General features: G+C 41.7%; 3 protein-coding genes and 2 long non-coding RNA genes across 5 annotated transcripts; 3 read left to right on the plus strand and 2 right to left on the minus strand.

The window, feature by feature from the left end:
* Positions 1 to 402: 402 nt before the first annotated feature.
* LOC129602338 (uncharacterized) lies at positions 403 to 6,958 on the minus strand. The gene is made up of 6 exons (XM_055501335.1): positions 6,935 to 6,958; positions 6,708 to 6,790; positions 1,554 to 1,701; positions 961 to 1,501; positions 752 to 907; positions 403 to 692 (listed from the first exon to the last, which is right to left on the minus strand). The coding sequence occupies exons 1-6, from the start codon at positions 6,956 to 6,958 to the stop codon at positions 607 to 609; spliced, it is 1,038 nt and encodes a 345-aa protein (XP_055357310.1). The 3' UTR covers positions 403 to 606.
* An 8,549-nt stretch (positions 6,959 to 15,507) lies between these two features.
* LOC129602339 (baculoviral IAP repeat-containing protein 8-like) lies at positions 15,508 to 17,237 on the plus strand. Its single transcript, XM_055501336.1, has 6 exons — positions 15,508 to 15,713; positions 15,939 to 16,154; positions 16,209 to 16,852; positions 16,916 to 17,014; positions 17,078 to 17,110; positions 17,188 to 17,237. Exons 1-3 carry the CDS (start codon positions 15,515 to 15,517, stop codon positions 16,583 to 16,585), a joined length of 792 nt encoding a protein of 263 aa, XP_055357311.1. The 5' UTR covers positions 15,508 to 15,514; the 3' UTR covers positions 16,586 to 16,852; positions 16,916 to 17,014; positions 17,078 to 17,110; positions 17,188 to 17,237.
* Positions 17,238 to 17,831: 594 nt separating this feature from the next.
* Positions 17,832 to 21,893, plus strand: LOC129602335 (uncharacterized). Its single transcript, XM_055501334.1, has 5 exons — positions 17,832 to 20,777; positions 20,833 to 20,985; positions 21,066 to 21,392; positions 21,459 to 21,662; positions 21,728 to 21,893. The coding sequence occupies exons 1-5, from the start codon at positions 18,256 to 18,258 to the stop codon at positions 21,891 to 21,893; spliced, it is 3,372 nt and encodes a 1,123-aa protein (XP_055357309.1). The 5' UTR covers positions 17,832 to 18,255.
* Positions 21,894 to 22,630: 737 nt separating this feature from the next.
* On the minus strand, positions 22,631 to 24,446 carry LOC129602336 (uncharacterized). Its single transcript, XR_008692386.1, has 4 exons — positions 23,501 to 24,446; positions 23,088 to 23,165; positions 22,910 to 22,956; positions 22,631 to 22,792 (listed from the first exon to the last, which is right to left on the minus strand). It is a non-coding gene; the product is annotated as an uncharacterized LOC129602336 (long non-coding RNA).
* A 155-nt stretch (positions 24,447 to 24,601) lies between these two features.
* LOC129602337 (uncharacterized) lies at positions 24,602 to 25,934 on the plus strand. Its single transcript, XR_008692387.1, has 3 exons — positions 24,602 to 24,928; positions 25,122 to 25,289; positions 25,777 to 25,934. It is a non-coding gene; the product is annotated as an uncharacterized LOC129602337 (long non-coding RNA).
* Positions 25,935 to 26,349: the final 415 nt, after the last annotated feature.

Here is a 26,349-nt window from a genome sequence, read left to right on the forward strand (position 1 = left end):
GTTCTTTACTGCAGAATAGCACCAGTAGCACGTGACCCTCAGAAGTCAGAAAACCAAAACACATTTGCTTACAACAATTTCAGCAGGACAAACACCTGCCAAACCCAGTGGTCTAGTTGAATAACATGTCACAAAGTAAAAGCAAGGTTGACATAACACCCCGCCAACTACTAGCAATTTCACAACTGTACAGAATTGTAACCAGTAGTAAACGGCGTCCCGCAAAGGATTTTGGATTCCAGTTATCTACTGGACTTCCGGACTGCAGTTTGTGACGTCACAATAAGTAAATAAATTCCGCAAAAAATTAAAACTAAAATATACTTTGTATTAATAATTTACAAAAATATTACCATAGTTACTGATTAAATCGTTAGTTGTTGACTGTATCTAAATATTTACTCCTAGTTTTCTATAGTGTATAAGGAATCCCTTGACCATTGACTGTACTGTATTATTATTTGATTTATGTACGGGTATAGTATAAAGTAGGTGAAAGCATCAAAAGCTAAAGCGGATAAGACGCATAAAACAATTACGTTATTCAGAATTTTTATATAGTTTATAAGCCCAACAGCAAAATGAAAACCAGTAAGTAATAGCTTGTTATTCATCGTCCGAGGTGCTCATTTCCGATTCGCTTTCTCCTATGTCATCCACGCGTGGGTCATCACGGACTTCCGGATGGTCACCTGACAAAATGAAATAAAACCACATTAAAAATGAATACACATAGACAAGCTGATCACACCATGCAGCGCGTTCTTAGCCAGGTTTATGGCAACATCCAGTTTGTTCAAAGCAGCGCTGACATCACGTCCGTTCTCAGACTGGGTCAGGTATCGGTCAGCAATGAGAGTGCTAACAGTGGACATTTCTTGGACAATGGGAAGGAACGCTTCCTGGGCTGCAATAAACTGTGAAATAAAACTTAATACAAGTCAGAGGAACTACACTTACCAATGGTCATCTTCTCAATGTTTAGCTTTGATTTGAGATGTTCAAAGCCAGTTATCAGGGAGAGGCAGTGTTCCTTAATTTTGTCGTTATACATTGATACAGAGTTTGTCAGCTCAGTCAGTTGTTTCCACAAGGATTTGTACGCCTTGGTTCTGGCCTTAAGCTCACTTTCCGACAGCTGATCGGTAGGCACAAGTTCACTGGTCGTTCCAATGTGAGTTCGCGAATTTTTCTCCAGCAATTTCGTTTCGTCTTGTTTCTTTTTGTTGTCAGCGATGATGCGTGTGATTTTCTGCGAGTAGTGTGATGGGTAATTTGATATTTCATCAATCCAGTAGCCCTCATCAGACGATGGCATACTGTCTGGCGGACAGGAAGCCAAAAGAGTTGCAATGCTTTCCATGTGATACTTTTCCATTGCTTGTGCAACGTCCAACAGCTTCTTCAGTATCACAATAATAGCAGTGAACATTGTTTTCTGATGGTGGTGAATGTACGCAAGGTCAAGAGCGCTCTTCTGGAACTTGCGCACCAGTTTACCCTGTAAATAAATGCAACTGATAATCAGGTTACTGCATAATAACATTTCTTACCGTCTTAGTGCGCCATTCGTCGGACTGGATGTTTAAGTACTTGGTGGTGGCCACAGCCAGTCGGTTTCTATACTTGATGCTGTAGACATTGCTATGGCTGGCAAAATCCTTAAAATATTGTGGCAGTTTCGTTGCGGGTTTTGGAATCCTAAAAGGAAGTAGACGTTAATACATACTGCCATTTCTTTTTAACTTTACTTAGGACATAAAATTAACGACTACAACGGTGGTAAAACTTACAGAATTATTATGATTAAAAACGAATATATATTCGCTGCGCGTGCCATTTGCTTATGTTATTTTAAGTGTTCATCGAAACAGAATTACCCATAACTGTGCAGTAGTTCATTTTTGTTTTTTATTTTAAGGGTATCATTTGGAGCATTTATCGTTTACGTGCGATTGTTGTTTACCACGTAAACGACAACTGCTCAAAAAATTTAACCCTTGTTTTTTTGGTTAATTAGCAGGTTGATTTGAAGCAGAGAGTAGTTTGAAGTTAAATTTATCAGTCAAAGTTTTCGTTTAATTTAAAGAGTATTTTTGGGAACATCTATCCTTTGCACGCATTTGTTGTCAGCGCGCAAACGACAGCTGCTCCAGAAAATACAGTCCTTTTCTACCGGTAATTAGTGTATCTGGAATCGGCAAATAGAAAGTAATTACGAATAAAAATTAACCGTCACAGCTTTATCTACTCAGTTGCCTAGAAAACAAATGTCTTTCTATGACAAACGGAGAAGAAACAGCAGTGAAAGTAATCACATAGCAAACGTCACACTGACATTAATGACTTGACTTGGTTAATTTCACATGTGTTTATATAAGAGCTCTCACACGCAAAATAGTTTATCGAGAAAGATAATGCTGTGAAACAAATTGCTGTGCAGCAAAATGCACGCACAGGATTTTGTTGATATAGACTGTTATAATCAAATGCGTTCTCACAGTTAAAAACAACACGTGCAAGCATTGTAACCAAACTCCTGGACATATTGTAATGCTCAATCATGAACAGCCGGACGCTCCAACGACTCCGGTAGTGAAAAAAATTTAATTGAGTAATACCACAAGTCAACTGCACCTTTAATTACAGGATACGATACGGATTCGGACAGTTCCTTCAGCTCCTATGAAACAGAAGAAGAAATTGGTACCTTTTAAAAATCCTGGCAAAAAAACAATATTGCATATATGTATAATTTTCAGACGATTGCGATTGTACCGAGGAGCAACGCGGTGTCAATGGAGAGTGTCGAATCACCAGCTAAGGAAAATGGAAAAGAATTCCAAAATGAAGCTCGAGCAAAATCTATTTGAGAAGTTGGCAAAGTTCTGATAGACTTCCTCAATATGTTCAATTTTTTTAAACCAAGTATGTTACATTTTCCACTATTAAAGACTATACATGTGGCTTTTTTCATCTTTATTGTCATGCCTGGAAATATCTCTGGCTCGTAGTATTTGTCACCAGTTGAATGGCCAATATTTTCAAGGTTTTGTCGTCGCAGCTGACATGAAGCAATAATATTAACAACCTTATAATTTGTTATTCGTGCTCCTTTGTAACCCGTAGCAATAAGCTTTCGCAAAAAGTATTTTGCATAATTTCGTGACTCGCGCAGTGTGCGTCCGCCATTGACAGTAATTTTACCGTTGCGATATAATTGGCAGTGGAATTTTTTCGGATATATTACGCGCCACAAAAGACAAGAGAATTTTTTAGGATCGTATTCTGTGATAAAGTCTCTGTTCAAATTAAGCTGGTGCAAGTCGATTGGCACATTCAAGTGCGCAGTTGCGACGATATTGGTTATTTGTGCCATGTATCCAGAAGTTGGTTATGATCTCAGGTTCCAATGGCCTTTCAGACAATAATATGTGGGCCAACAATGAGTGGTAAAACACAATATGTTCTTAAAATGCTGAAAGGAAATGCAATGGACGTCGTCCCAACCAGAATAGTGGTAGCATACAGTCAATGGCAAAACTCTTACGAAGAAATTAAAAAATTTTCCAGCAGCAGAATTTGTTAAAGGGTTAAAAGACGATTTACTAGATTCGGAGTTTTTCTAAAACGAAAGCAATCTGCTAATTATTGATGATCTGGCGGGCGAAATGGCAAGTAGTGAGTTAGCCACGAAACTATTTACGCAAGGAATACATCACAGAAATTTGTCAGCAATTTATATCACACAGAATTTATTTAAGCAAGGTAAAGCAAGTCGGGATATTGCCTTAAATACTCAGTATATTGTGTTGTTTAAAAATGTTCGCGACAACAACCAACTCGATTATTTATCAAGACAAACAGGATTTAAGCATCTGAAAAAAGCGTACAAAAGATTACTGCTACTCCATTTGAACCTTTGATTTTGGATTTAAAACCAATTGTCCCGATTATTTTGCGTGTTAGATCTCATGTTGTGCAAGAAAACAAAACGGACTTTCAAACAGCAAAATTTACACCGACCCGAATTTCTGTGCAGTGCCGTCAGCATGATAAACATTTGAAAGAATTTGCTTCTTTTTGCTGTTTCTCTCGTCGCTCAACCCCAAAGATCGCAGAGCTGTCGCGAATCATTGTAACAAAAAGCATATTAAAGGGCTGGAAGAGTGCTGCTTGAATATCGTAAAAAATACCGTGAATTTATCACCAGAAAGTACGCGAATTTGCAGACGCTGGAAAAAGCCGATACGATTATTAGCTCTTCGACGGTATCCCACAAAGCTAAAAAGCGCTATTAACACAAAAGGTGGCTTTCTGGGTGCAGTGCTGCCAGTTTTAGCAAGTGTTCTGGCCGGAGCGCTAAATTCCTAATTTAAGGTCATGGAGGTACATTATATTGTGCCTGAGCGGGATATCAAGAAGCGAGCCGCCGAGCTGACAGTTTTACAAGCTCCACCTGAAGCGAACAACATTTTATCGCTTGGCGATTTGACATCAAAATCCTTTCAAGTCAAAATTTAAGTGAATGGCAGAAAGCACAATTACTTAGTAAAATTTAGAACGGTTCATGGCATTAAAGCCCAGAGCCCTTCAAGAAGGTAATCCCTTGGATAGTCTGTCCGTAAGTATAAACGACGCCACAACTCCGACTCCATCAATCTTAACCACACCGTTAACCGAACCCAAAAAAGCGAAAAAGAAAAGAGTTCGCGCCACAACAGCATCGTCAAAATCACGCAGAAAAATCAAGAAAAAAACCCTGACTGATATTGATTCGGATGATTCGGATGAATATGATCTCCCAGTGTTTTCATTACCGTCAAATGAAAAAGGGAAACGCGGTAAACGCGTATTGGAACAAACGCTAAACGAAACAAAAATATCACCCGATAATAAATTCCAAGCTGTAAGCGCAGAAGAAGTACCACGCCGCCGTGGCGAGCAGTACGAGAGCAGACAAAGTTTTTTATAAAAGGGCAAGGCATTAAAGGCCGCTGGCTAAAGGTTCTTTAAAATGTCGGGTTGTGTGCCGGTAAATCTAAATTTTGGACAAGGGATGAAATTGAATTGTGTTTCTTCTTGCTGTTCTGATGACAGTGACGAAAATAAAATAGAAGATTCGTCTAAAGCTGGTGACAAAGCCAACGAGGTACCTAAAATTACTCAGCCTGTTTCCGATGGACCAGCACTATCTCAATCCTAGTGCACTGAGCAGCCTAGGGGGCTCGAGCGGTTTCACAAAAACCTTCCAGAAAATGTTTCCAAAAGCCAAAAATATTCTTGAGGGATCGATGCCTACACTTTACATAAGCCTGTCAACCGAAAATTCCACAGGAATCCGGTGGTCGTCCTAAATAAAATAGCCAGCTCAGGTAGATTTGATGGATATGCAAAAGTTTAAAAAGTGGAACAAAATTATGGCTACGTGTTGGTTGCTATTGATTGTTTTTCTAAAAAAATAGAATGCGAGTTAATTAAGTGTAAAGATGGTTTATCAACGGCAAAAGCACTGGAAAAATACTAGAACGCCTGGGTCCATTCGACAAAATACAGGCTGATAAAGGCCGTGAATTTTTTAATAAAAATGTCAGGGATTTACTCAAACGGAAAGAGATTATGCTATTCAGTTCGGAAAACGATGACATAAAATGTTCCATGGCGGAGCGCGTTATTCGAACGCTGCGTGAGCGCATATGGCGCTTATTTACTAGTCGAAAATCTCCAAAATATTACGATCGGCTACAAAATATTGTATGGACATATAATCACACTCCTCACTCTTCTCATGGCTTTTGTCCTGCGGATGTGACTGAAGAAAATTCCTGCTTGTGTTTAATCGATTATACGAGAAAACAGACCATAAAAAAAGAAACCAGTATTTAAGGTGAAAGATGTCGTCAAATTGCCAAAAAAAGCAGGACTTTGAAAAAGGTTTTGAAACAAACTTTCAGGAGGAGCTTTTCGAATAGCAAAGGTAATACCACATACACCGGAGCCAGTGTATGAGCTCGAGGATGAAAAAGAGGAGCCAATAGTAGGAAAATTTTATGCAAGGGAGCTAACGCGGATTAGAAAATGAATAGCTTGCAATATCAACAGCCATTTTACATCACATTGCCGAGTGATGCTTGCACAGATATTTACTCGAATAACACTGCATCCAGTTGGAAAACCAAATTATGCAAAACGATTTCATTGTCTGGAAAATGGGAAGTTGCAATTGTCGAACTCTATTACCCAAATTCCATGTACAATCTCCTACAGAGCAGACCATGGATTGTTTGCAGGTTTACGATATTGTAACAAATTCGGATGCTAAAACAGGGTTGGAAAAGTTTCTGTTTGAGAAAAAGCGCATTACTTTACACGCCGGTAATTATACCAACGAACAAATCATTGCAACAATCTCTTCGCAAATTCAAGCTCCTCTTGGCAAAAGGACAAGAATCCAAAAGAGGAGAGCATTTTCTATTGAATTACTAGCTAACAATCAAAAGTGCAAATTGCAATTAATGCCAATACCGTTATTCTGGCTATTAACAATGAACTGCTGAAACGCATATTGGGGTGTCAGCATCGACAACTGTTTGCCTATTCTGATCCTGCAAATATTGTTGACCTTGCGCAAAATTTTGACGGTTTAAATCAGTTGGAGGAATTTTTCAAAGAAAAGCTCGACAACAAACAGTTGCGAAAACAAATACAGTTTCACCGCCCCAACCACCACCGCCGCCTGCGCAGACACCAGCGCCAAAGCCAGCTGCGCTATCAGCAACAACTTCTGCTTCTGCGAAAAAAACAGAATCACCGTCATCAAAAAATACCGAAGGAACCGGTTCAAAACAAAATACGTCTGGTTTAGAAAGCGTTCAACAACCGGAACGAAAAAAGTCAAAGCCGGCACCGATAATTATCCAAAACTTTTGTTTACTGCCCAGGAAGCTATAAACGCCATGATTGGGAATCAATCTTTATATATTTATTGCGATGTTGCGGATTTTACTTTGCTTGGTGACACGTATGCGCAGGTTTTAAGAGCAGTGCCTATTAAGGCAACTGAGGCTTTCAAAATTATCACGGAACGTTTTGAAATGCCTCATTATGTTCCACTTTTACGCCCCATTTTCGACAACATCGAAGTAACAATTGCCACTGATCTCGGAGACAACGCTAAATTCGCAACAGGAAAATCGATGGTGAAGCTCCATTTCCGACCGGCAAGATACTGAAAATGGGATATAAAGCTTTGCGCCTGGTCGGGATTATTTGATGATTTACTAGGTCATACACAGCTGGGGAGCGGATTTGTTCGATATCGTGGAAGCTATCAAAACGGTGGAGGTTTTGGTAGTTTTCTGCGTGCAGTATTTTCCAAGGTTGCTCGTTTTGTTGCACCAGTTGTAAGGGCGGCAGCGCCACGAGCTAAACCGCTTTAGCAGCTGCTACGCCTCATTTAAAGAAGCAGCTAGTACAGCGGTACATGAAGCTGCAAAATCTGTGGGCAACAAAATCGCCCAAGTTCTCGCACCAACTCAACAAACATCTAGCGGTAAAAAGGAAGAAAAAGTGTACAAGAAGCCAACGAAGCGGAAACGCACTACCAAAATTCGCCGGGTCCCACCATTTGATCTTCCTGACTATATTTAGAAATGGCTTCCATAATCGAAGGGTCAGAACCTGCCATTGCTGCAGAATCGCACATTTTGCCATACCGCCTTCGTTTGCGGACCGATTCCGGACAGAAGAAGAAAGAATCGGCCCCACAGCCGCCATTCGGAAAATATTCCGGCGGGTGGTGACATAAATTTTATATAGCTCCTTCATCAAACGCCATGGTTTCTTTACCGGATTTAAGCATAGAATTAGAAGTGGCACTAAAGAAAAGGAATGCTGATGGTAGTTGGGAGCGAATCAAAGCGACGGATACCTGTGCTCCTGTAAATAATTTGATTCATTCAATGTTTCAATCAGTTCAAGTTTCGGTTGCTAACCGATTGGTAAGCGACTGCGCAATCTATTATCCATACAGAGCAATGTTTGAGTGCTTGCTAAATTACACAAAAGAGGCGATGAATACACAGCTAACATCCTGTGGGTTTTACTTGGATGTCGCCGGAAGCTTTGAAGATTCGGTTAACAACTCAGCCGAACAATCACGACTCAGGCTTTTCGCAAAACATGAATACATCCCTTTAAGCGGGAAATTGTTTTCGGATATTTTCATGCAAGACAAGCCTTTGATAACTGGAGTTCCATTACAAATACGCTTTGTTTTGCATAAACCGGAATTCTATCTTCGCGATTTTGCGAATCCGGCGCAGGACGAATTTAAATTATTTATACGCAATCCAAGAATTTTTGTTCGCCGTTATGTTGGTAAGCAGCAGGAAAAATTTGAAAATATCTGCATAAAAAAAATCTAATGCATTACTATTACAGGGGTTCCAGAATACATGAATGCTATAAGCAAGCGGTTATTACCACAACAGCAAAATATCCTATAGAACGTGTTCTGATGCGCCCGATCGAATTACCTGCCAACATACAAAGCACTGTTTTTAATAACATACACATTGGTCAAGTCCCCAAGGTGCTTTTTGCTTTTGTCGCAGCGGATGCTTTTAACGGCACAAAAGACAAATCCATTCAATTTTCAACACTTTAATTTGTCTCAAATCAGCGTCGAAGTTGATGGACAGTCTTTTCCTAATCGGCCGTACGAGCCGGATTATGCAAACGGTAATTACGGAGTGCTACGATGGTCTGCTAGACACTTTAGGACGGCGTAACAGTCCTTTTGGCGCACTGCCTTTTAATCGCGACGAGTATGCAAACGGATTCTGTATTTACGGCTTTGATTTAACGCCAGAGGAACCGGACTCGGCCTCTAAGTTTAATTCGTCAGGGTAATTTAGGCATCGAGTAGTCTTCAACCAACCGCTCAAGCAGCCCACGATCATGGTCACATTTCTTACGTTTGACGCGGTAATAGAAATTAACAATTTTCGTCAGCTAATTTGTGACTTTACCAACTAACTAAAATGGATAATCGAACAATGACAAAGATACTTTGCCAAAATCCAAAAACGGAGAGGATATTTCGAGGAGTTTATGCCGGATACACTTCCCGAACGCTCCAAAGCGTCAACAGCCTGGTCATCCATCCAGCCGTTTTTCGACTCATACGGACGATCTGTGGAGTATTTTGACGAGATTAGAGAATGGTTAACTGATTTACATGTTGTTTATCAAATGGAACGTATACAACAAACGTTTTCGACAGTCTGCGGTCAATTTTGCATTTTTTTTATTTATAAGCGCGCAAGCGAAGAATCATATAGAGACATTATTCATTATTTCACAAAAAATTACGCAAACAATGATGCAATGGTTTGTCAATGGGTAAACAATCACTTTAACATGAACACAGCAATGTATGCAGAGCTTGAATAAAATAAAAAAGCAGCAAATTTTTTGGGTTTTACATTTCACATTTTATGTCCCTGAGGTAGAAGTAAAGCAATCAGCACTTTTTTTAGCGTTTACATTTCACATTTTATGGTAACACAGACATGCTTTACCGTAACACAAAACGCAAACGATTCCGTCGCTTAGACACCACCGTCTTCACCACCGTTGCCGCTGTTTCCTTCCTGGGCCTTGTTGATTTCGATAGGCAGTTTCATCTTCCCGTCTCCAATCTCCGTAATCTTCAGCTTCTCCATAGCAATACGCTTGACAGACTCCCACAGGGTATCCTTATGCTGGTCCAAAAACTGTTTGGCGTTAAAACCCAAAATGTCGTCAAATCCGGTAAGCTGGCCCCAAGGACGCAGTAACAACATCATGCCAATGAGACGTTTGCCATTTCAAGCTCAGTAATGATGTCGTTCATCATTTCATCCGTTAGATTCAGTGTACCCAATCCCCATTCACAGGCATGGCTGGCTTCACGAACAGTTGGTTGTGTAAACAACGTGACCATTTCCCGCAACGTGCACAGTTCTCGTGCAGACGGTCAAGCCACATACCATACATGGTGAACGGTAGGCCAGCCAACAGGCTTGAAAAATCCGCTGCCGTTGGTTCGTTGTGAATCACTAGCGAGCCACGTGCTTTCAACAAAGCATTGATGTCCTTGAACATTGACAGGTCTTGGATGGTGGTACGAAGTGATTCAAACGATTTTATCCCAAAAGAAACACCATTCTTGGTGGCCTGCATGTCGCCGTTGCCTCTCTTGCAGAACTGGCGGATATTGGCCAGCGCTACACTGTCATAGCTTGACCACACAAAATAGACGTCGTTTCCGAGGTGAAACAGGGTGGACAGGTTACCGCTGGTTAGCTGTGGATCCCGGATTAAAGTCGTAATGTTGTTGTAGATGAGTCCAACGAGGCGCATGAACTGGTCGTTGGTGAGAAAAATGTGTTTCTCTCCCAGCGTCCATTTCGCATCTGGTCAGGAGGACTGGCAGTCGTAAAGTCGCCAATTATGAACTCCAAGGCCTGGGTGTCACTGTTGATGCGGGTGCAGATGAACTTGTCGTACCCGAACTTCATGGTAGGGAATCCTTCATAGTGGAAAGCGATCTTTCCGCTCGCAAACTTGCGCTTTGCTTCCCGACAAGATCAGTTTTATCGGGTACGAAACCGCGTTTGGAAGAGGCAGACTAGTCATGGTATATCAGAAGAAAAGGTAGACTAACTAAAGTGTCAGGAAGAATAATGAAAACGAGTTGGAATTAGAAGCCTGTATTTATAATAATCAAATACACTAAACACCCTGACCACAAAATCCGGTTCAGCAATTTGTTGCTCAGCATTTTGTTGTTCACACTGGGCTTTATAAACCGTAGAGCAGAGCACACACGCACGCACGCACGGCTACACGCTAACAGAACAATGGACGGTTTTGCAAGTGCTTTTGGCCCTCGTGGGGATCCGCGCTATCCAGCCGAAAGTGTTGAGAATCGCATTGAAACATTTCGTGGTTGTGGGGTAAAATTACCCTCGAAGTGGCGAAAGAGTACGCCGAACTGGGCTGGTACTGCACGGGGATCCAGCACCAGATCCGTTGTGTTTACTGCTGTGAGATTGAGGGACATGTCTAACGGGCATCTATCGAACACCGTGCAAGAATCCATGCTTTGGCAAAGCAGTTAAAGATAACTTCCCACAGATGTGGGTGGAATGCAACAGGCTGCGGATGGATTACGATCAGGACAACATTGAGTACAACCATTCACCACCAAACAATCCCGACTGCGCAAAGTATAACACCATGTATGCGCGGGCGTTTTCCTGACGACAGACCGTGGCCCGAAGAAAAAAAACACTTGGTGTACAAGCTGGCCGAAGCTGGATTCTACAACTGCGGTGAGCTTTACAACAAAACATTCTTTGGCTATCAAGTTGACAAGAAAAACAACTCACGATTGCTGGTCGAACAGTTAAACCAGGCGAAGGGGGTTGGGGGGGCCCCGTTGCCTGATCCGGGATTATTTGATGATTTACTAGGTCATACACAGCTGGGGAGCGGATTTGTTCGATATCGTGGAAGCTATCAAAACGGTGGAGGTTTTGGTAGTTTTCTGCGTGCAGTATTTTCCAAGGTTGCTCGTTTGTTGCACCAGTTGTAAGGGCGGCAGCGCCGCAGGCTAAACCGCTTTAGCAGCTGCTACGCCTCATTTAAAAAACAGCTAGTACAGCGGTACATGAAGCTGCAAAATCTGTGGGCAACAAAAATCGCCCAAGTTCTCGCACCAACTCAACAAGCATCTAGCGGCGGTAAAAAGGGAGAAAAGGGGTATTAAAGAAACCAACGCAGCGGTAACGCACTACCGAAATTCGCTGTGTCCCACCGTTTGATCTTCCTGACTATATTTAGAAATGGCTTCCATAAGCGAAGGCTCAGAACTTGCCATTGCTGCAGAATCGCACATTTTGCCATACCGCCTTCGTTTGCGGACCGATTCCGGACAGAAGAAGAAAGAATCGGCCCCAGCCGCCATTCCGGAAAATATTCCGGCGGGTGGTGACATAAATTTTATATAGCTCCTTCATCAAACGCCATGGTTTCTTTACCGGATTTAAGCATAGAATTAGAAGTGGCACTAAAGAAAAGGAATGCTGATGGTAGTTGGGAGCGAATCAAAGCGACGGATACCTGTGCTCCTGTAAATAATTTGATTCATTCAATGTTTCAATCAGTTCAAGTTTCGGTTGCTAACCGATTGGTAAGCGACTGCGCAATCTATTATCCATACAGAGCAATGTTTGAGTGCTTGCTAAATTACACAAAGAGGCGATGAATACACAGCTAACATCCTGTGGGTTTTACTTGGATGTCGCCGGAAGCTTTGAAGATTCGGTTAACAACTCAGCCGAACAATCACGACTCAGGCTTTTCGCAAAACATGAATACATCCCTTTAAGCGGGAAATTGTTTTCGGATATTTTCATGCAAGACAAGCCTTTGATAACTGGAGTTCCATTACAAATACGCTTTGTTTTGCATAAACCGGAATTCTATCTTCGCGATTTTGCGAATCCGGCGCAGGACGAATTTAAATTATTTATACGCAATCCAAGAATTTTTGTTCGCCGTTATGTTGGTAAGCAGCAGGAAAAATTTGAAAATATCTGCATAAAAAAAATCTAATGCATTACTATTACAGGGGTTCCAGAATACATGAATGCTATAAGCAAGCGGTTATTGACCACAACAGCAAAATATCCTATAGAACGTGTTCTGATGCGCCCGATCGAATTACCTGCCAACATACAAAGCACTGTTTTTAATAACATACACATTGGTCAAGTCCCCAAGGTGCTTTTTGTGGCTTTTGTCGCAGCGGATGCTTTTAACGGCACAAAAAAGACAAATCCATTCAATTTTCAACACTTTAATTTGTCTCAAATCAGCGTCGAAGTTGATGGACAGTCTTTTCCTAATCGGCCGTACGAGCCGGATTATGCAAACGGTAATTACTTGGAGTGCTACGATGGTCTGCTAGACACTTTAGGACGGCGTAACAGTCCTTTTGGCGCACTGCCTTTTAATCGCGACGAGTATGCAAACGGATTCTGTATTTACGGCTTTGATTTAACGCCAGGGGGAACCGGACTCGGCCCTCTAAGTTTAATTCGTCAGGGTAATTTAGGCATCCGAGTAGTCTTCAACCAACCGCTCAAGCAGCCCACGATCATGGTCACATTTCTTACGTTTGACGCGGTAATAGAAATTAACAATTTTCGTCAGCTAATTTGTGACTTTACCAACTAACTAAAATGGATAATCGAACAATGACAAAGATACTTTGCCAAAATCCAAAAACGGAGAGGATATTTCGAGGAGTTTATGCCCGGGATACACTTCCCGAACGCTCCAATGTTTTACCTGCCGCCTACATCGTCAACACGGACAAATCCAGTGGTTCTGGTGAACACTGGTTAGCATTCTATCAAAGCGAGCCGTCATCCATCGAGTTTTTCGACTCATACGGACGATCTGTGGAGTATTTTGACGAGATTAGAGAATGGTTAACTGATTTACATGTTGTTTATCAAATGGAACGTATACAACAAACGTTTTCGACAGTCTGCGGTCAATTTTGCATTTTTTTTATTTATAAGCGCGCAAGCGAGAATCATATAGAGACATTATTCATTATTTCACAAAAAATTACGCAAACAATGATGCAATGGTTTGTCAATGGGTAAACAATCACTTTAACATGAACACAGCAATGTATGAAGAACTTGAATAAAATAAAAAAGCAGCAAATTTTTTTGGGTTTTACATTTCACATTTTATGTCCCTGAGGTAGAAGTAGAAGCAATCAGCACTTTTTTTTAGCGTTTACATTTCACATTTTTATGGTAACACAGACATGCTTTACCGTAACACAAAACGCAAACGATTCCGTCGCTTTAGACACCACCGTCTTCACCACCGTTGCCGCTGTTTCCTTCCTGGGCCTTGTTGATTTCGATAGGCAGTTTCATCTTCCCGTCTCCAATCTCCGTAATCTTCAGCTTCTCCATAGCAATACGCTTGACAGACTCCCACAGGGTATCCTTATGCTGGTCCAAAAACTGTTTGGCGTTAAAACCCAAAATGTCGTCAAATCCGGTAAGCTGGCCCCAAGGACGCAGTAACAACATCATGCCAATGAGACGTTTGCCATTTCCAAGCTCAGTAATGATGTCGTTCATCATTTCATCCGTTAGATTCAGTGTACCCAATCCCCATTCACAGGCATGGCTGGCTTCACGAACAGTTGGTTGTGTAAACAACGTGACCATTTCCCCGCAACGTGCACAGTTCTCGTGCAGACGGTCAAGCCACATACCATACATGGTGAACGGTAGGCCAGCCAACAGGCTTGAAAAATCCGCTGCCGTTGGTTCGTTGTGAATCACTAGCGAGCCACGTGCTTTCAACAAAGCATTGATGTCCTTGAACATTGACAGGTCTTGGATGGTGGTACGAAGTGATTCAAACGATTTTATCCCAAAAGAAACACCATTCTTGGTGGCCTGCATGTCGCCGTTGCCTCTCTTGCAGAACTGGCGGATATTGGCCAGCGCTACACTGTCATAGCTTGACCACACAAAATAGACGTCGTTTCCGAGGTGAAACAGGGTGGACAGGTTACCGCTGGTTAGCTGTGGATCCCGGATTAAAGTCGTAATGTTGTTGTAGATGAGTCCAACGAGGCGCATGAACTGGTCGTTGGTGAGAAAAATGTGTTTCTCTCCCAGCGTCCATTTCGCATCTGGTCCAGGAGGACTGGCAGTCGTAAAGTCGCCAATTATGAACTCCAAGGCCTGGGTGTCACTGTTGATGCGGGTGCAGATGAACTTGTCGTACCCGAACTTCATGGTAGGGAATCCTTCATAGTGGAAAGCGATCTTTCCGCTCGCAAACTTGCGCTTTGCTTCCCCGACAAGATCAGTTTTATCGGGTACGAAACCGCGTTTGGAAGGAGGCAGACTAGTCATGGTATATCAGAAGAAAAGGTAGACTAACTAAAAGTGTCAGGAAGAATAATGAAAACGAGTTGGAATTAGAAGCCTGTATTTATAATAATCAAATACACTAAACACCCTGACCACAAAATCCGGTTCAGCAATTTGTTGCTCAGCATTTTGTTGTTCACACTGGGCTTTATAAACCGTAGAGCAGAGCACACACGCACGCACGCACGGCTACACGCTAACAGAACAATGGACGGTTTTGCAAGTGCTTTTGGCCCTCGTGGGGATCCGCGCTATCCAGCCGAAAGTGTTGAGAATCGCATTGAAACATTTCGTGGTTGTGGGGGTAAAATTACCCTCGAAGTGGCGAAAGAGTACGCCGAACTGGGCTGGTACTGCACGGGGATCCAGCACCAGATCCGTTGTGTTTACTGCTGTGAGATTGAGGGACATGTCTAACGGGCATCTATCGAACACCGTGCAAGAATCCATGCTTTGGCAAAGCAGTTAAAGATAACTTCCCACAGATGTGGGTGGAATGCAACGGGCTGCGGATGGATTACGATCAGGACAACATTGAGTACAACCATTCACCACCAAACAATCCCGACTGCGCAAAGTATAACACCATGTATGCGCGGGCGTTTTCCTTTGACGACAGACCGTGGCCCGAAGAAAAAAAACACTTGGTGTACAAGCTGGCCGAAGCTGGATTCTACAACTGCGGTGAGCTTTACAACAAAACATTCTTTTGGCTATCAAGTTGACAAGAAAAACAACTCACGATTGCTGGTCGAACAGTTAAACCAGGCGAAGGGGGTGGGGGCCCTGTTGCTCGCTGCCGACACATTTGGCTAATGTGTCGGACGCGGTAAATAACGTCGACCGGAGCGCTTCGCGCTTCCGGTCGCCCGTTGTTTACAGGACAATGGGTTTTTTATTATTACGCAGGTCTTACTGTGCCGGGAGTTTCGGTATGCCCGGATGCTGTACGCTGTTTTTACTGCTATGTCTTCATTTCTGGATTGCCGCTGGATCTGGAACCATGGATTGAACATGCCCGCCAATCACCAGCCTGTGCATATCTGATGAATGTAAAAGGCAAACGGTTCATCAACGATGTTATACGAGCTTGCAAGTCCCCTGTTACCGACATTGGAATACAAGGTGGGTTTCATCTGTTTGTTACTTTTATTTTTTAATAATAATAATAATATGTAGGTATGACAGTTTTGGAAAACAAAGCACGGCTCGTTGGCTTCAGTCAAGACCAAATTGATGCCGCTAAGGCCAAGAAGAAGGGCCGTTTCTATTTTTGGGAGGAATTGGAAGAAGCGGTGGAGTTCCACAACGCCGATTTTTTGGAGCAAAAGCATTTTTTGCACTATGCCACCGAAGTACCCGTCGGAGACGATGCCCGCACCGTTGAGCAGTTGAAATGTAAAATCTGTCTGTCGCGGTATGCCAACACGCTGATCAGTCCGTGTAAGCATTTGGTCATGTGCGGACAGTGCGCCAAAGCGACCCTAGACCGAGGAAGCCTCTGCCCGTACTGCCGTCAGCCTGTTGAAGCCGTCACGTCACTTTATTTTACTTGATACATTTTGCTGTTCTGGAAAATTGTGTGTGACAAAATGTTGCACTGCAAAATGTAGCAGTTGCATTCTGCTGATACTATATAACTGTAATAGTTTTATTCTGCTTTCCTTTTTTCTCTACTTGCTTTCATTCGTTGTTGATTCTTTAAACGTAATGGATAATGGATGATCTTAATGCGTTTGATGGCGAAGCTCTTTGGGATAAAGTTTTAAGTGACCTGGAAATTCAGCTGCAGGACTATAATGTTCTTACGACTCCGACAACAAGTACTTTGGGTATAATTAAACGCAAAATTTTTGTACAGTTGTTGAAATATAAATTTGTTGTAGTTACGCAACAACAACAACAACAGCAACAACAGCAACAGCCAGAACTACACCTTCAATCAAGTCCGTGGTCTCCACCACCCATTCAGCCGATTTTTAAAGGTTAAAAAGTTTTTATCATCTCGTTCACTTAATTTATAGCTGAGAAACTCTTTAATTTTATAGATGAAGCAACTGGTGCGGAAATCTGCCACCACGGTATCTACACAATTTTTATTTCTGTGCCAGCAGCAGCAGCAACAACATACGCCTCAAGTTTCATTTTCATGTTGCAGTGGGTGACCAGATATTCCGTTTAACACCATTATATGGCCGCCTGGAAGACTTAAAATCTAGTCTTATGCTTTGTTTGTTATTGCAACTTATTTTCCAAAGGTATATATATATTGCAGGCATTGATCCAGTGCAAGGATATATTGCCCGCTACGAATACTACAAGCAGCGCCATCTCTACATTATTCTGTCGCCACATAACACTCTGCAGCAACCTACAGCTCTACCTGGTGATCAACAACTTCCCGATCCATTACCCATCACAGATCAGTCGCTGTCGGTTTCAACAGCACCGCTTTCCGTTCCGTTCTCTGTTGTCACTACATCTCCGACTGCTGAAGTTGCTGGACCCAGTACCTCTGCACTTCCATCATCGTCAAAAGTAAGTTTCTTATCCTGATCCTTAACTCTTTTTGATTATTTACATTATTTATTTTGTAGATACTGTTACTGCAGCGCCAGCGGATTCTGGGGACCAGCATCTCGTGCCACCTGCCAAGCGTATCAGATTAGCAAACGCTGAATCCGTGGACTGGCTCTACCAGACCTTTACTGATAAACGGGACGACCGGACCTTCCGAAGTTATTCACAGTACCGCGATGCGTATAGCATCTTTGTCAGAAAAGGATCCAATAATCCTTTCATGGCTTTTTACCGGTTGCATAAAAAATCCAACGTACAGTTCGTTATTGCCCGCCATAAAAAATACGCGGTGCAATGAACTGGTTGTCGGAATGGATATTCTGGAAAAGATTGTAGAATGGACCAATACGCCTGCTTTTGCAAAGTACCGCCAGAAAACAGTCTCCGCCTCCACCGCCAATGCGCATCCGGAAACCCTATCTTGGTGCATTATCGACACCACGTCCAATACCCAAGCAGCTTTTGTTCATGAAAACCGTACTACGACTGCCTCTGATGACTCAGCCATGTCTGTACGTATCAGATCTGGCGATACCATAAAAAATTGTGTTGATATAAAGTCAGATGAGTTAGAATTTGTGAAGCAGTGTCAGGAACACTTTTCTGTCATTAAGAACCAGTTGCTGTGACCTTTCTGCTTGCAAAAATGCCTCGCATAGCTGCTGACGCTGCTGATTCAGTTGATTCTAATAATAATGATAACGATACTAATGCTGTTGATGATGACGATGTTACCGAAGACCCGCTTCATATAAAGAACTTTTTCGTGTTGAAACCGATAAACGATTTTTACAATCGCCGTTATCAGATGACGTGTAAAAGATTTGCGTGCAAAGTTCATCGCCTCAGTCATATTCCTTTTGCTGAGATTCCCGATGTCATAACAGCCATTTTGAACGAAATTTTAAATGAAATCCTTACTGACATCCCAGATCACGAGCGGGTAAGAATCAAGTTGCATAGCCGTCACCTCTCGTACCCTATTCACACACCTTTCATTCGTCGTGATCAGCTAACCGTTGCGCGATTGATGAAAGAAGTTTCCCGCGTACTCAATTCCAATCAAGAATTTGTACTGGATGATTCTTTTGAGCTGGAAATCCACCATTCCAACCTTCCCGCTGGATCCTGTCGATACGATGTTCCTTTATTATTGCGCAAAAAGCTGGAGACCATGAGGAGCGTAATACCTGTTCGTAATTCAGATAACCTCTGTTTGGCTCGTGCGCTTGTTATAGCTAAGGCCCTCGCAGATGACAATATACCGCTGTACGAACGCTTGTATCACACTAAAAAACTCTGTACGGCTTCCGACAGAACGCTGCAGACAAAAATGGCTAAAGAACTCATTGCTAACGCAGGACTGGATCTTCGACAATATACTTTGGAAGACGTTCAACAGTTTCAACTGGCCTTACCGGACTACCAAATCCTGATAACGAGTGTCGACCACCTCAATACGATCGTCTATGCCGGCGAATATGCCGAAAAAAAGATTCGTTTGCTACATCATAGTAACCATTTTGATGTCTTGAAAAGCCTGCCGGCTTGGTTCAAAACATCGTACTGGTGCGACCGTTGCAATCGCGGATACGATCATAAAAATCGCCATCGATGCCAATACCGTTGCAAACAATGCCTGCGATTTGAATGTAATCCTGGAGAAGAAAGAATATACTGTTCGGACTGCTGCCGAACATTTTACGGTGAGGAGTGTTTCAATCATCATCGCGCTGCTGGCTCGGGAGAAAACGGGATTACGGTATGTCAAACGTTATTTGTCTGTCCATCTTGCCAATCATTTGTCTCCAGAGTTTTTCGTACCACGGACCACGTGTGCGGTGAGATTTTTTGCACGGTGTGCAAAGAACACGTATCAAATGACCACGTCTGCTACATTGAGCCCGAAGTCCTGACGGACCAGGATCTCGAAAAGCACGAACAGGCCCAGTTTCTCTATTTCGATTTTGAGACATACCCGTGTCCGGAAACGGGCAATTTTATTCCGAACCTGGCCGTTCTTCAAAACGACAACGGCCAGGAATGGATTTTTCCTGCTGACTCGTGCGATATTGGCCGGGATATAACAACAGAATTTTGCGAGTTTTTATTTTCCGGATTATTTAAAAACTTCTACGTCTTGGCCCATAATCTTCGAGCGTTCGACGGTTTTTTTGTTCTGAAATGGTTACTAAGAAATGGGATAGTTCCAAAGCTGATAATGAACGGCTCAAAAATTATGCAACTAGATGTTCCTGAATTTGGCATAAAATTTCGTGATACTTTGAATTACAATCCCCAATCGTTAGACGCTTGGGCTCAAGCGTTCGGAGCGACAGAGCAAAAAGGTAAATTCCCTCATCCCGTCAATCGCCCAGAAAATTTTGGCAAAATTATCCCCTATCCTAAGAGGGAGGAATTCAATTACAGCTTGATGAATAACAAAGAAAGAAAAGACTTTATCAAAGGATTTTATCGAAAAGATCGCAGAAAAAAGAAAGGAAAGTACAATGTCAACGAGGAGCTCGTCAAATACTGCAAGCAAGATGTTAGCACCTTACGCGTTTGCTCTCAAGAATTCCGAAAGTTGTTCATGGGTATTTCAGGTGGGCTTTGCCCATTTACTTCAGCGCTAACAATTGCGGGTATATGCCATTTTTTCTGGCGCGCACGGATACTGGAAAAAAACCTTATTGCAATTGTGAAAAACCCTAGTCAGCGCACGCAGTCAGTCAAATGTGGTAAATGGTTGTGCTACATTGAAATGACGGAAGGCAAAGCACTTGCAAGAGAACAGAAGATTGGAAAATATTACGTGGACGGTTATGACGAAGAAGCGGAAATTATTTACGAATTCTATGGCGACTACTGGCACGGCAATCCCGCAACCACAAGACGCACATTTGTAAATCCTCATCTCAAGCAAACGATGGAGAATTTGCATGCGGCAACCGTCCAGCGAGAAATCGCCCTTGAGCAAATGGGATACTCTGTTATTAAAATTTGGGAAAGCGAGTACGACCAGAAATTGGCAGAGGATGAGGATTTTCGTGAAACACTAAAAGATATTCATGTTCACGCACCTCTTCAACCCCGCGATGCTCTATATGGAGGCCGGACCAACGGGACACGGTTGCATTATAAATGCGAGCCCGGAGAACAAATACGGTACAATTAGTTAAGAAAGGATTATAATCTTGATTTTATTGATAGGTGTTTTTAGGTTTGCCGATGTCATTTCGGAATATCCCTTTGTAAATTCGCGGAAGAGATATCCAGTTGGCCCACACGTGCGAATTACTGCGGACTTTGATGCAAATTTGGAAAATTACTTCGGACTATTTTACCTGACGATTCTACCGCCCAAATGTCTATGGTTACCAGTTCTACCCTATCGTACTGAAAATTAACTTTTCCGCTATGCCGGCTATGTGCTGAGACGCAGCAAAATTCTAGCTGTCATCACACAGACGCCGAAAGATCACTTACGGGCGTCTGGTGCTCTGTGGAAATCATTAAGGCACTATCCCTGGGATATACGGTGATAAAAGTCTACGAAATTTGGCATTTTCCGAGTTCTCGCGAAGGCTTATTTAAAGAGTACATCCAGCATTTCTTGAAATTAAAAACGGAGGCCAGCGGCTGGCCCTCTAATGTTAAAACCGAAGAAGAGAGAAAGCTGTATATGGAAGAATTTTTACTTCGAGAAGGTGTATCTATTGACGCCGAGAAAGTGGAAAAAAACTTGGGGCTTCGCGCCCTTGCAAAGTTATTTTTAAACAAGTAAGTCTTCAATTTCCTTAGGGATACATTAGTTGAAATTGCTTAATGTTTCTATTCTCTTTATAGTTTTTGGGGTCGACTCGGGATGCGCGAGGACAGATTGTCTACACAGTTTATTTCCGAGCCCAAAGATTTTTATGAACTTTTATTAAATGATGCGTTGGAAATTCACAATATCGAATTCTTCAGTGACACCGTAATTCAAGTTGCTTACAAGTCCAAGGAAGACTTTATTCCAGTTAACCCAAAGACTAATGTTATCCTTGCGGCGTAAGTGCAAATTAAATATAATAAATACGTTTTTCTCAAAAATGTTTATTGGTTGGATGAATTAGGTTCACGACTGCCCATGCCCGCCTTCACTTATACAATTATATGGCCCAAGTTGGACGTAACCTGATATATTTTGATACTGATTCCTTAATGTGGATTCATCGGCAAGGAGATCCGGAAGTTCCATTGGGAAACTACATGGGGGGACTTGACAAACGAATTAAATGATGGTGAATTCATCACAGAGGTCACCATCTGTGCTCCTAAATCTTATGCTTATGTGACGAACAAAGGAAAGCATGTCTGCAAAGTTAAAGGTTTTACACTCAATCGAACTATCAAAAAAAACACTTAATTTAAATACTTTCACTTCACTCTGGACGACCCCTGGACCTCAAGTGTACCCCTTACGGTATTCTTCCGTGATACGGCGTAATAAACGGACCCTTGAAATTGATGCTGTGGACCAGGTAAAGCGCTTTAAGCTTACCTATGATAAACGAAGGATACTGCCAGACTTGACGACGCTCCCATTCGGGTACGTCGACGAAAATAACGTTCCTGATTGATTATTATTAAGCACTTGCTGCTGCTGTTGTTGTTGCTGTATCATCGCTATTGCGATAGGCAGAATAATATCGCCTACTAAAATTATTATTACCAGAATAATTATACAAGCCGCAGCAAGCGCTGTGAGAGCTGGCTTGTGTTTTCTCTGCTGCTCCATTTTTGCAAATAACTCTGGCACTACATCACTGGTGATTCGGCTAATTGATGACTTAAATAGTATCGATGTCTTTGAACTATAAAATAATTTTGATTTTACTGTATTTTTATTTTGCTTACACTTCAAATAAAATCAAGGTAAAAAGATACAAGACTTGGTTGATTTGGTTGTACAGCAGATTGAATATTATTCAGTAGCAGCATTATACTTGATAAATTTTGAAAACCGGAATCGATTATCGAGAAAAGTATAAATTATGCTTTAAAAAACCTTTTTGCTTCACTGAATATTTTTACGAAATCAGCTTACTCTGTTGGTTCCATTTTCCGCTTTGACCTTTGCTCCTGCTCAGCCATATGGACTTACGTTGTGATGATGCTAGCACAGTCGTGATGTCAGCCTGCAAATGCTTACACTTATAATTACAGCAGATATAACTGATCAATTGCTATAATACATTAAAATTATATTAAATTATTCAGATATTTTACAAACGATTATTTAAGGTGAAATTTACTTTGGCGCTTGAAATGGTCGTAGTCCGTTGTAATTGTGGTAAATTATCTGCAATTAAGACATTTTAATGATATTAAAAATAAATTGCGGTAAAAATGGTATAGCAATAATTAGGATGTAACAATATTAATATTATGCTAGGAACACAGAATAATTTGGTTCCGAATAGTAAATTGTACCGTCGTAGACGTTCACGCAATGCTGTGTGTGTGGTTAGATGGTGTTCCTAATAGTATCGCTATCCCGCAGGTAATAACCTGTAAATAATTAATTTCAGTCATTAATTGCATTCGGACTCATAAAGTAGCTATAATATAATATTCAATAATAATTAATAAGTCTTACAGTATGAAACAGAGAGCAAAAAGATTAAAAAGTTGATTTTTAGGCAGAAAGAAAAATTTCGTCTAGATCAGTGTTGAAAATTTTCCGAAAGAGCCAGGGCAAACTTTTTAAGTCCCGAAACTGTTTACTGGATTACAAAATCCTAATTCTGCTCGAGTACAACAAAACAATTAGTATTCAGTGTAAGCCTTCGGAGTATTAGGTCAGAAAAGTTAATTAGTAAATAGTAATTAGACAAGGAACTTACGGTAGAGTTCGTGCGGAAAAAATGTGCGTAGTGCCGCCAGGAACTTTTTCTGGCCACAGATGTACACGCACACACGCTCAACAGACGCGCCAAACAAGGAAATGATATCACAATAGCACGGCCAGCCAAATCACAAACATCACCATTACACTTCATTTACAAATACATACAACTCATATTTATAGGTACCTGCTAAATTTTCTAACGTTTAAGCGTAAAATTAGAGATATTGTATTTTAGGGAGAATCGCAATCGAAAACGTATGCATTCCAATGCGATTGTTCAATAGAAAGTGATGGAACATCACGTTCCATCGTGTTGACAGTTAAAGATTTTTCTAGCTCATAAGTCTGTGCTAGTGAGAATGAATTCAGTCAGTCATCTCCAGTCTGCAACTTCAAGATTTCCAACAACATGGCCAGCCAGCAAAGCAACGAGATTTCATCCACCATTCCGGAGGACAGCGACCTTCCAGAAGAAATCCGCAGATTGAATCTGGATGCGGACACCATCGCGTTTTTGCGTCGCAGCGCTCAGCAGGCAAATTGTAAGTGCTGTTATTAATTTCTATAGCTTTTAGGTAATTTAATCATTTTTTAGTGCCATTGGCATTTTTTGCCTCTAAAATTACGCCCCAGATGCATGAAGAAATGAAGCAGGCGGCCAAATGGAAGGCCGACTTGGACGACGATCTTTACCATAAAAAACAATTTTGACAATATCCAGTGTTTTTTGCCTAGCCAAATTAAACTAGGTAAATGAAATAGGATGGCAAAGGAATTTCTAGTAATTTGTTACTTGTAAACTGTGTACTTTGTGATTTTGTGGCAATTCCTTTAATACGACGGTAAATAACTAAATAAAATTCTCAGACGATAATCGTACGCAGTGTGGTTTTGCAGCGCATATAGGTAACGGTACAAACAGGGGCGCTATAGCTAGCAGTACACCACACAGGTGCAGCGCAGCGCGGGGGCGGGGTGAGGGGGGGGCGGTTGAGTACCAAGAGAATAGCAGAAAAGTGAGCTGCGGAGGACGCGGGGATAGGTAACGGTACGAGCAGGGGCAGCGCAGCGCGGGGGGGCGGGGGTGAGGGGGGGGACCGAGAGAATGGCAGGAAGCTGGGCTGCGGAGGGCGCGGGGATGTGACGGACGCAGAGCTGGAGCGGCGCGGGGCTGTGACAGACGCGGGCCTGTAATGGACGCGGTGCTGTGGAATTTATGGGCCACAACAGCGGACGATGGGGAATTACGATAGGAGCAGAGACGACGGGGTACCCGAAGAGGATTTTGGGATAGGCCACGCTGAAAGCGACGGTAGACGGGGAGAAAAACGGGAGACGTTGGACTGGCAGACTCACAGGATGATGAAGAGTACGAGAATATTTCGACGGACCGATTTTGCCCGTTATTATGCAAAAATTTTAGGTAAGACTAATGTGCGCGTCAAAGAAGTCATTTTAGCTTTTATTGGAACTTTATTCAATTTTTCCGTGAATTTTTTGACATATAATTGTGTCACATATGCTATCAAACGCTAATAAATAGGTAAAACTACATAGTTGTGTAATAAAAATAATTACTACAGTACCACCACTTGTCGTCCAATAATTTTATTCAGTTTTCTCTGCCTGAATGAAGACCGCGATCGACCGTTTCTCACGCGAAGACTAGGACCGCTTCGTCTTCCTCTTGTTAACGCGGGCCGGCGGTCTGGGCATCAATCTAAAGAACGGGTAACACGGCCACCATCTTCGACTCCGACAGGAATCCCCAGGACGATCTGCAGGTACACAGCTGTAATCCTTTGGTACTCTTGTCAGTGTATATAATTTGAAATTAATAATATTTTGTATGTATTTTGTATGTAATATTTTGTCTGTGATATTTTGTATGTTAATTTATGATAATCTTTTCATGTTTTTATATTTTTTATTGGAAACGCCTTTTATTTGTTGTTTTACTAATTTTCGTTACGAAATTATCTCTGGTAATGTTGTACATTTCGATTATATGCAATATGTACTATTCTATTCATTTAGCTTTTAACCTGTAAATTCTGATTCGTTGCGTTCGTTGTAGATAATTTTCTGATCCGTTTTGTTATGTGAAGTATTGCTGTAATGTTGACTTCGCTGTTTTATGTGAAGGAATTTCGTGGGATTGGTAGCTGTTAATTTACTGATATTGTGGTGCGGTTTTCCACGTAAATCCTATTTATAAGTGCACTAGGGTTCGCGTTGTTTATGATTTGTTCACGATTTTTGTTTATTTAGTGCTCTAACTTACCCGGAAACAGATCGCTTGGGAAAGCGATACTGACTCTGACGGGGCTTAGAGGCCATATTCCGATGATTCTCAGCAGTCGCTATGTTTCCTATCACGGTCAAATTTTTGTGTTGGTATTTTAGCCTTTAAGCCTTACTTTGATCTGGGCACCAATGTTTGATCTCGTTTATACTAATGTTGGACGAAAACACATACAGCTGTTTCCGGTGTTGCGCTTTTGAGAATTCAATGATAGGGATGTCAGTGTGAGTGAATTACTTGGCTTTTTTTATTTTAAATATTTTATTATTAAAAGTTGTGAATAGCAACGGAGAATTTTGGCACTTTGTGCGATTGAGTAGAACAGAGTTTTAGTATCTGGAGTTTTTTTACCAGGAAAATTTCTGTCCGTTTCATTGACATATACCCTGAATTATTTTAATTTTATTTAATTAAATTAGCTTTTTTTTTGTATTAATTTTATTAATGTTTTAATATTATTATGATGTCATAAACTGCAGTCCGGAAGTCCAGTAAGGAACTGGAATTCAAAATCCCTTTGCGGGACGCCGTTTACTACT

The sequence above is a fragment of the Paramacrobiotus metropolitanus genome, unplaced genomic scaffold, assembly GCF_019649055.1.
Source record: "Paramacrobiotus metropolitanus isolate TYO unplaced genomic scaffold, Prichtersi_v1.0 Parri_scaffold0000405, whole genome shotgun sequence".
NCBI classification, from domain to species: Eukaryota; Metazoa; Tardigrada; class Eutardigrada; order Parachela; family Macrobiotidae; genus Paramacrobiotus; species Paramacrobiotus metropolitanus.

Excerpts from the sequence above, each read along its gene's own strand:
- LOC129602339 (XM_055501336.1), top strand. The coding sequence starts at position 15,515 with ATGTGGGTGGAATGCAACGGGCTGCGGATGGATTACGATCAGGACAAC. Across the intron at positions 15,714-15,938 it reads AGCTGGATTCTACAACTGCG|GTCTTACTGTGCCGGGAGTT; the intron begins GTGAGCTTTACA and ends ATTATTACGCAG. Across the intron at positions 16,155-16,208 it reads TACCGACATTGGAATACAAG|GTATGACAGTTTTGGAAAAC; the intron begins GTGGGTTTCATC and ends AATAATATGTAG.
- LOC129602338 (XM_055501335.1), bottom strand. The coding sequence starts at position 6,958 with ATGGCGTTTATAGCTTCCTGGGCA. Across the intron at positions 1,702-6,707 it reads GTGGTTGGGGCGGTGAAACT|GATTCCAAAACCCGCAACGA; the intron begins GTATTTGTTTTC and ends ACTTCCTTTTAG. Across the intron at positions 908-960 it reads CATTGAGAAGATGACCATTG|CCCAGGAAGCGTTCCTTCCC; the intron begins GTAAGTGTAGTT and ends AGTTTATTGCAG.
- LOC129602335 (XM_055501334.1), top strand. The coding sequence starts at position 18,256 with ATGCCTCGCATAGCTGCTGACGCTGCTGATTCAGTTGATTCTAATAAT. Across the intron at positions 20,778-20,832 it reads GAGCCCGGAGAACAAATACG|GTTTGCCGATGTCATTTCGG; the intron begins GTACAATTAGTT and ends AGGTGTTTTTAG. Across the intron at positions 21,393-21,458 it reads GCAAAGTTATTTTTAAACAA|TTTTTGGGGTCGACTCGGGA; the intron begins GTAAGTCTTCAA and ends TTCTCTTTATAG.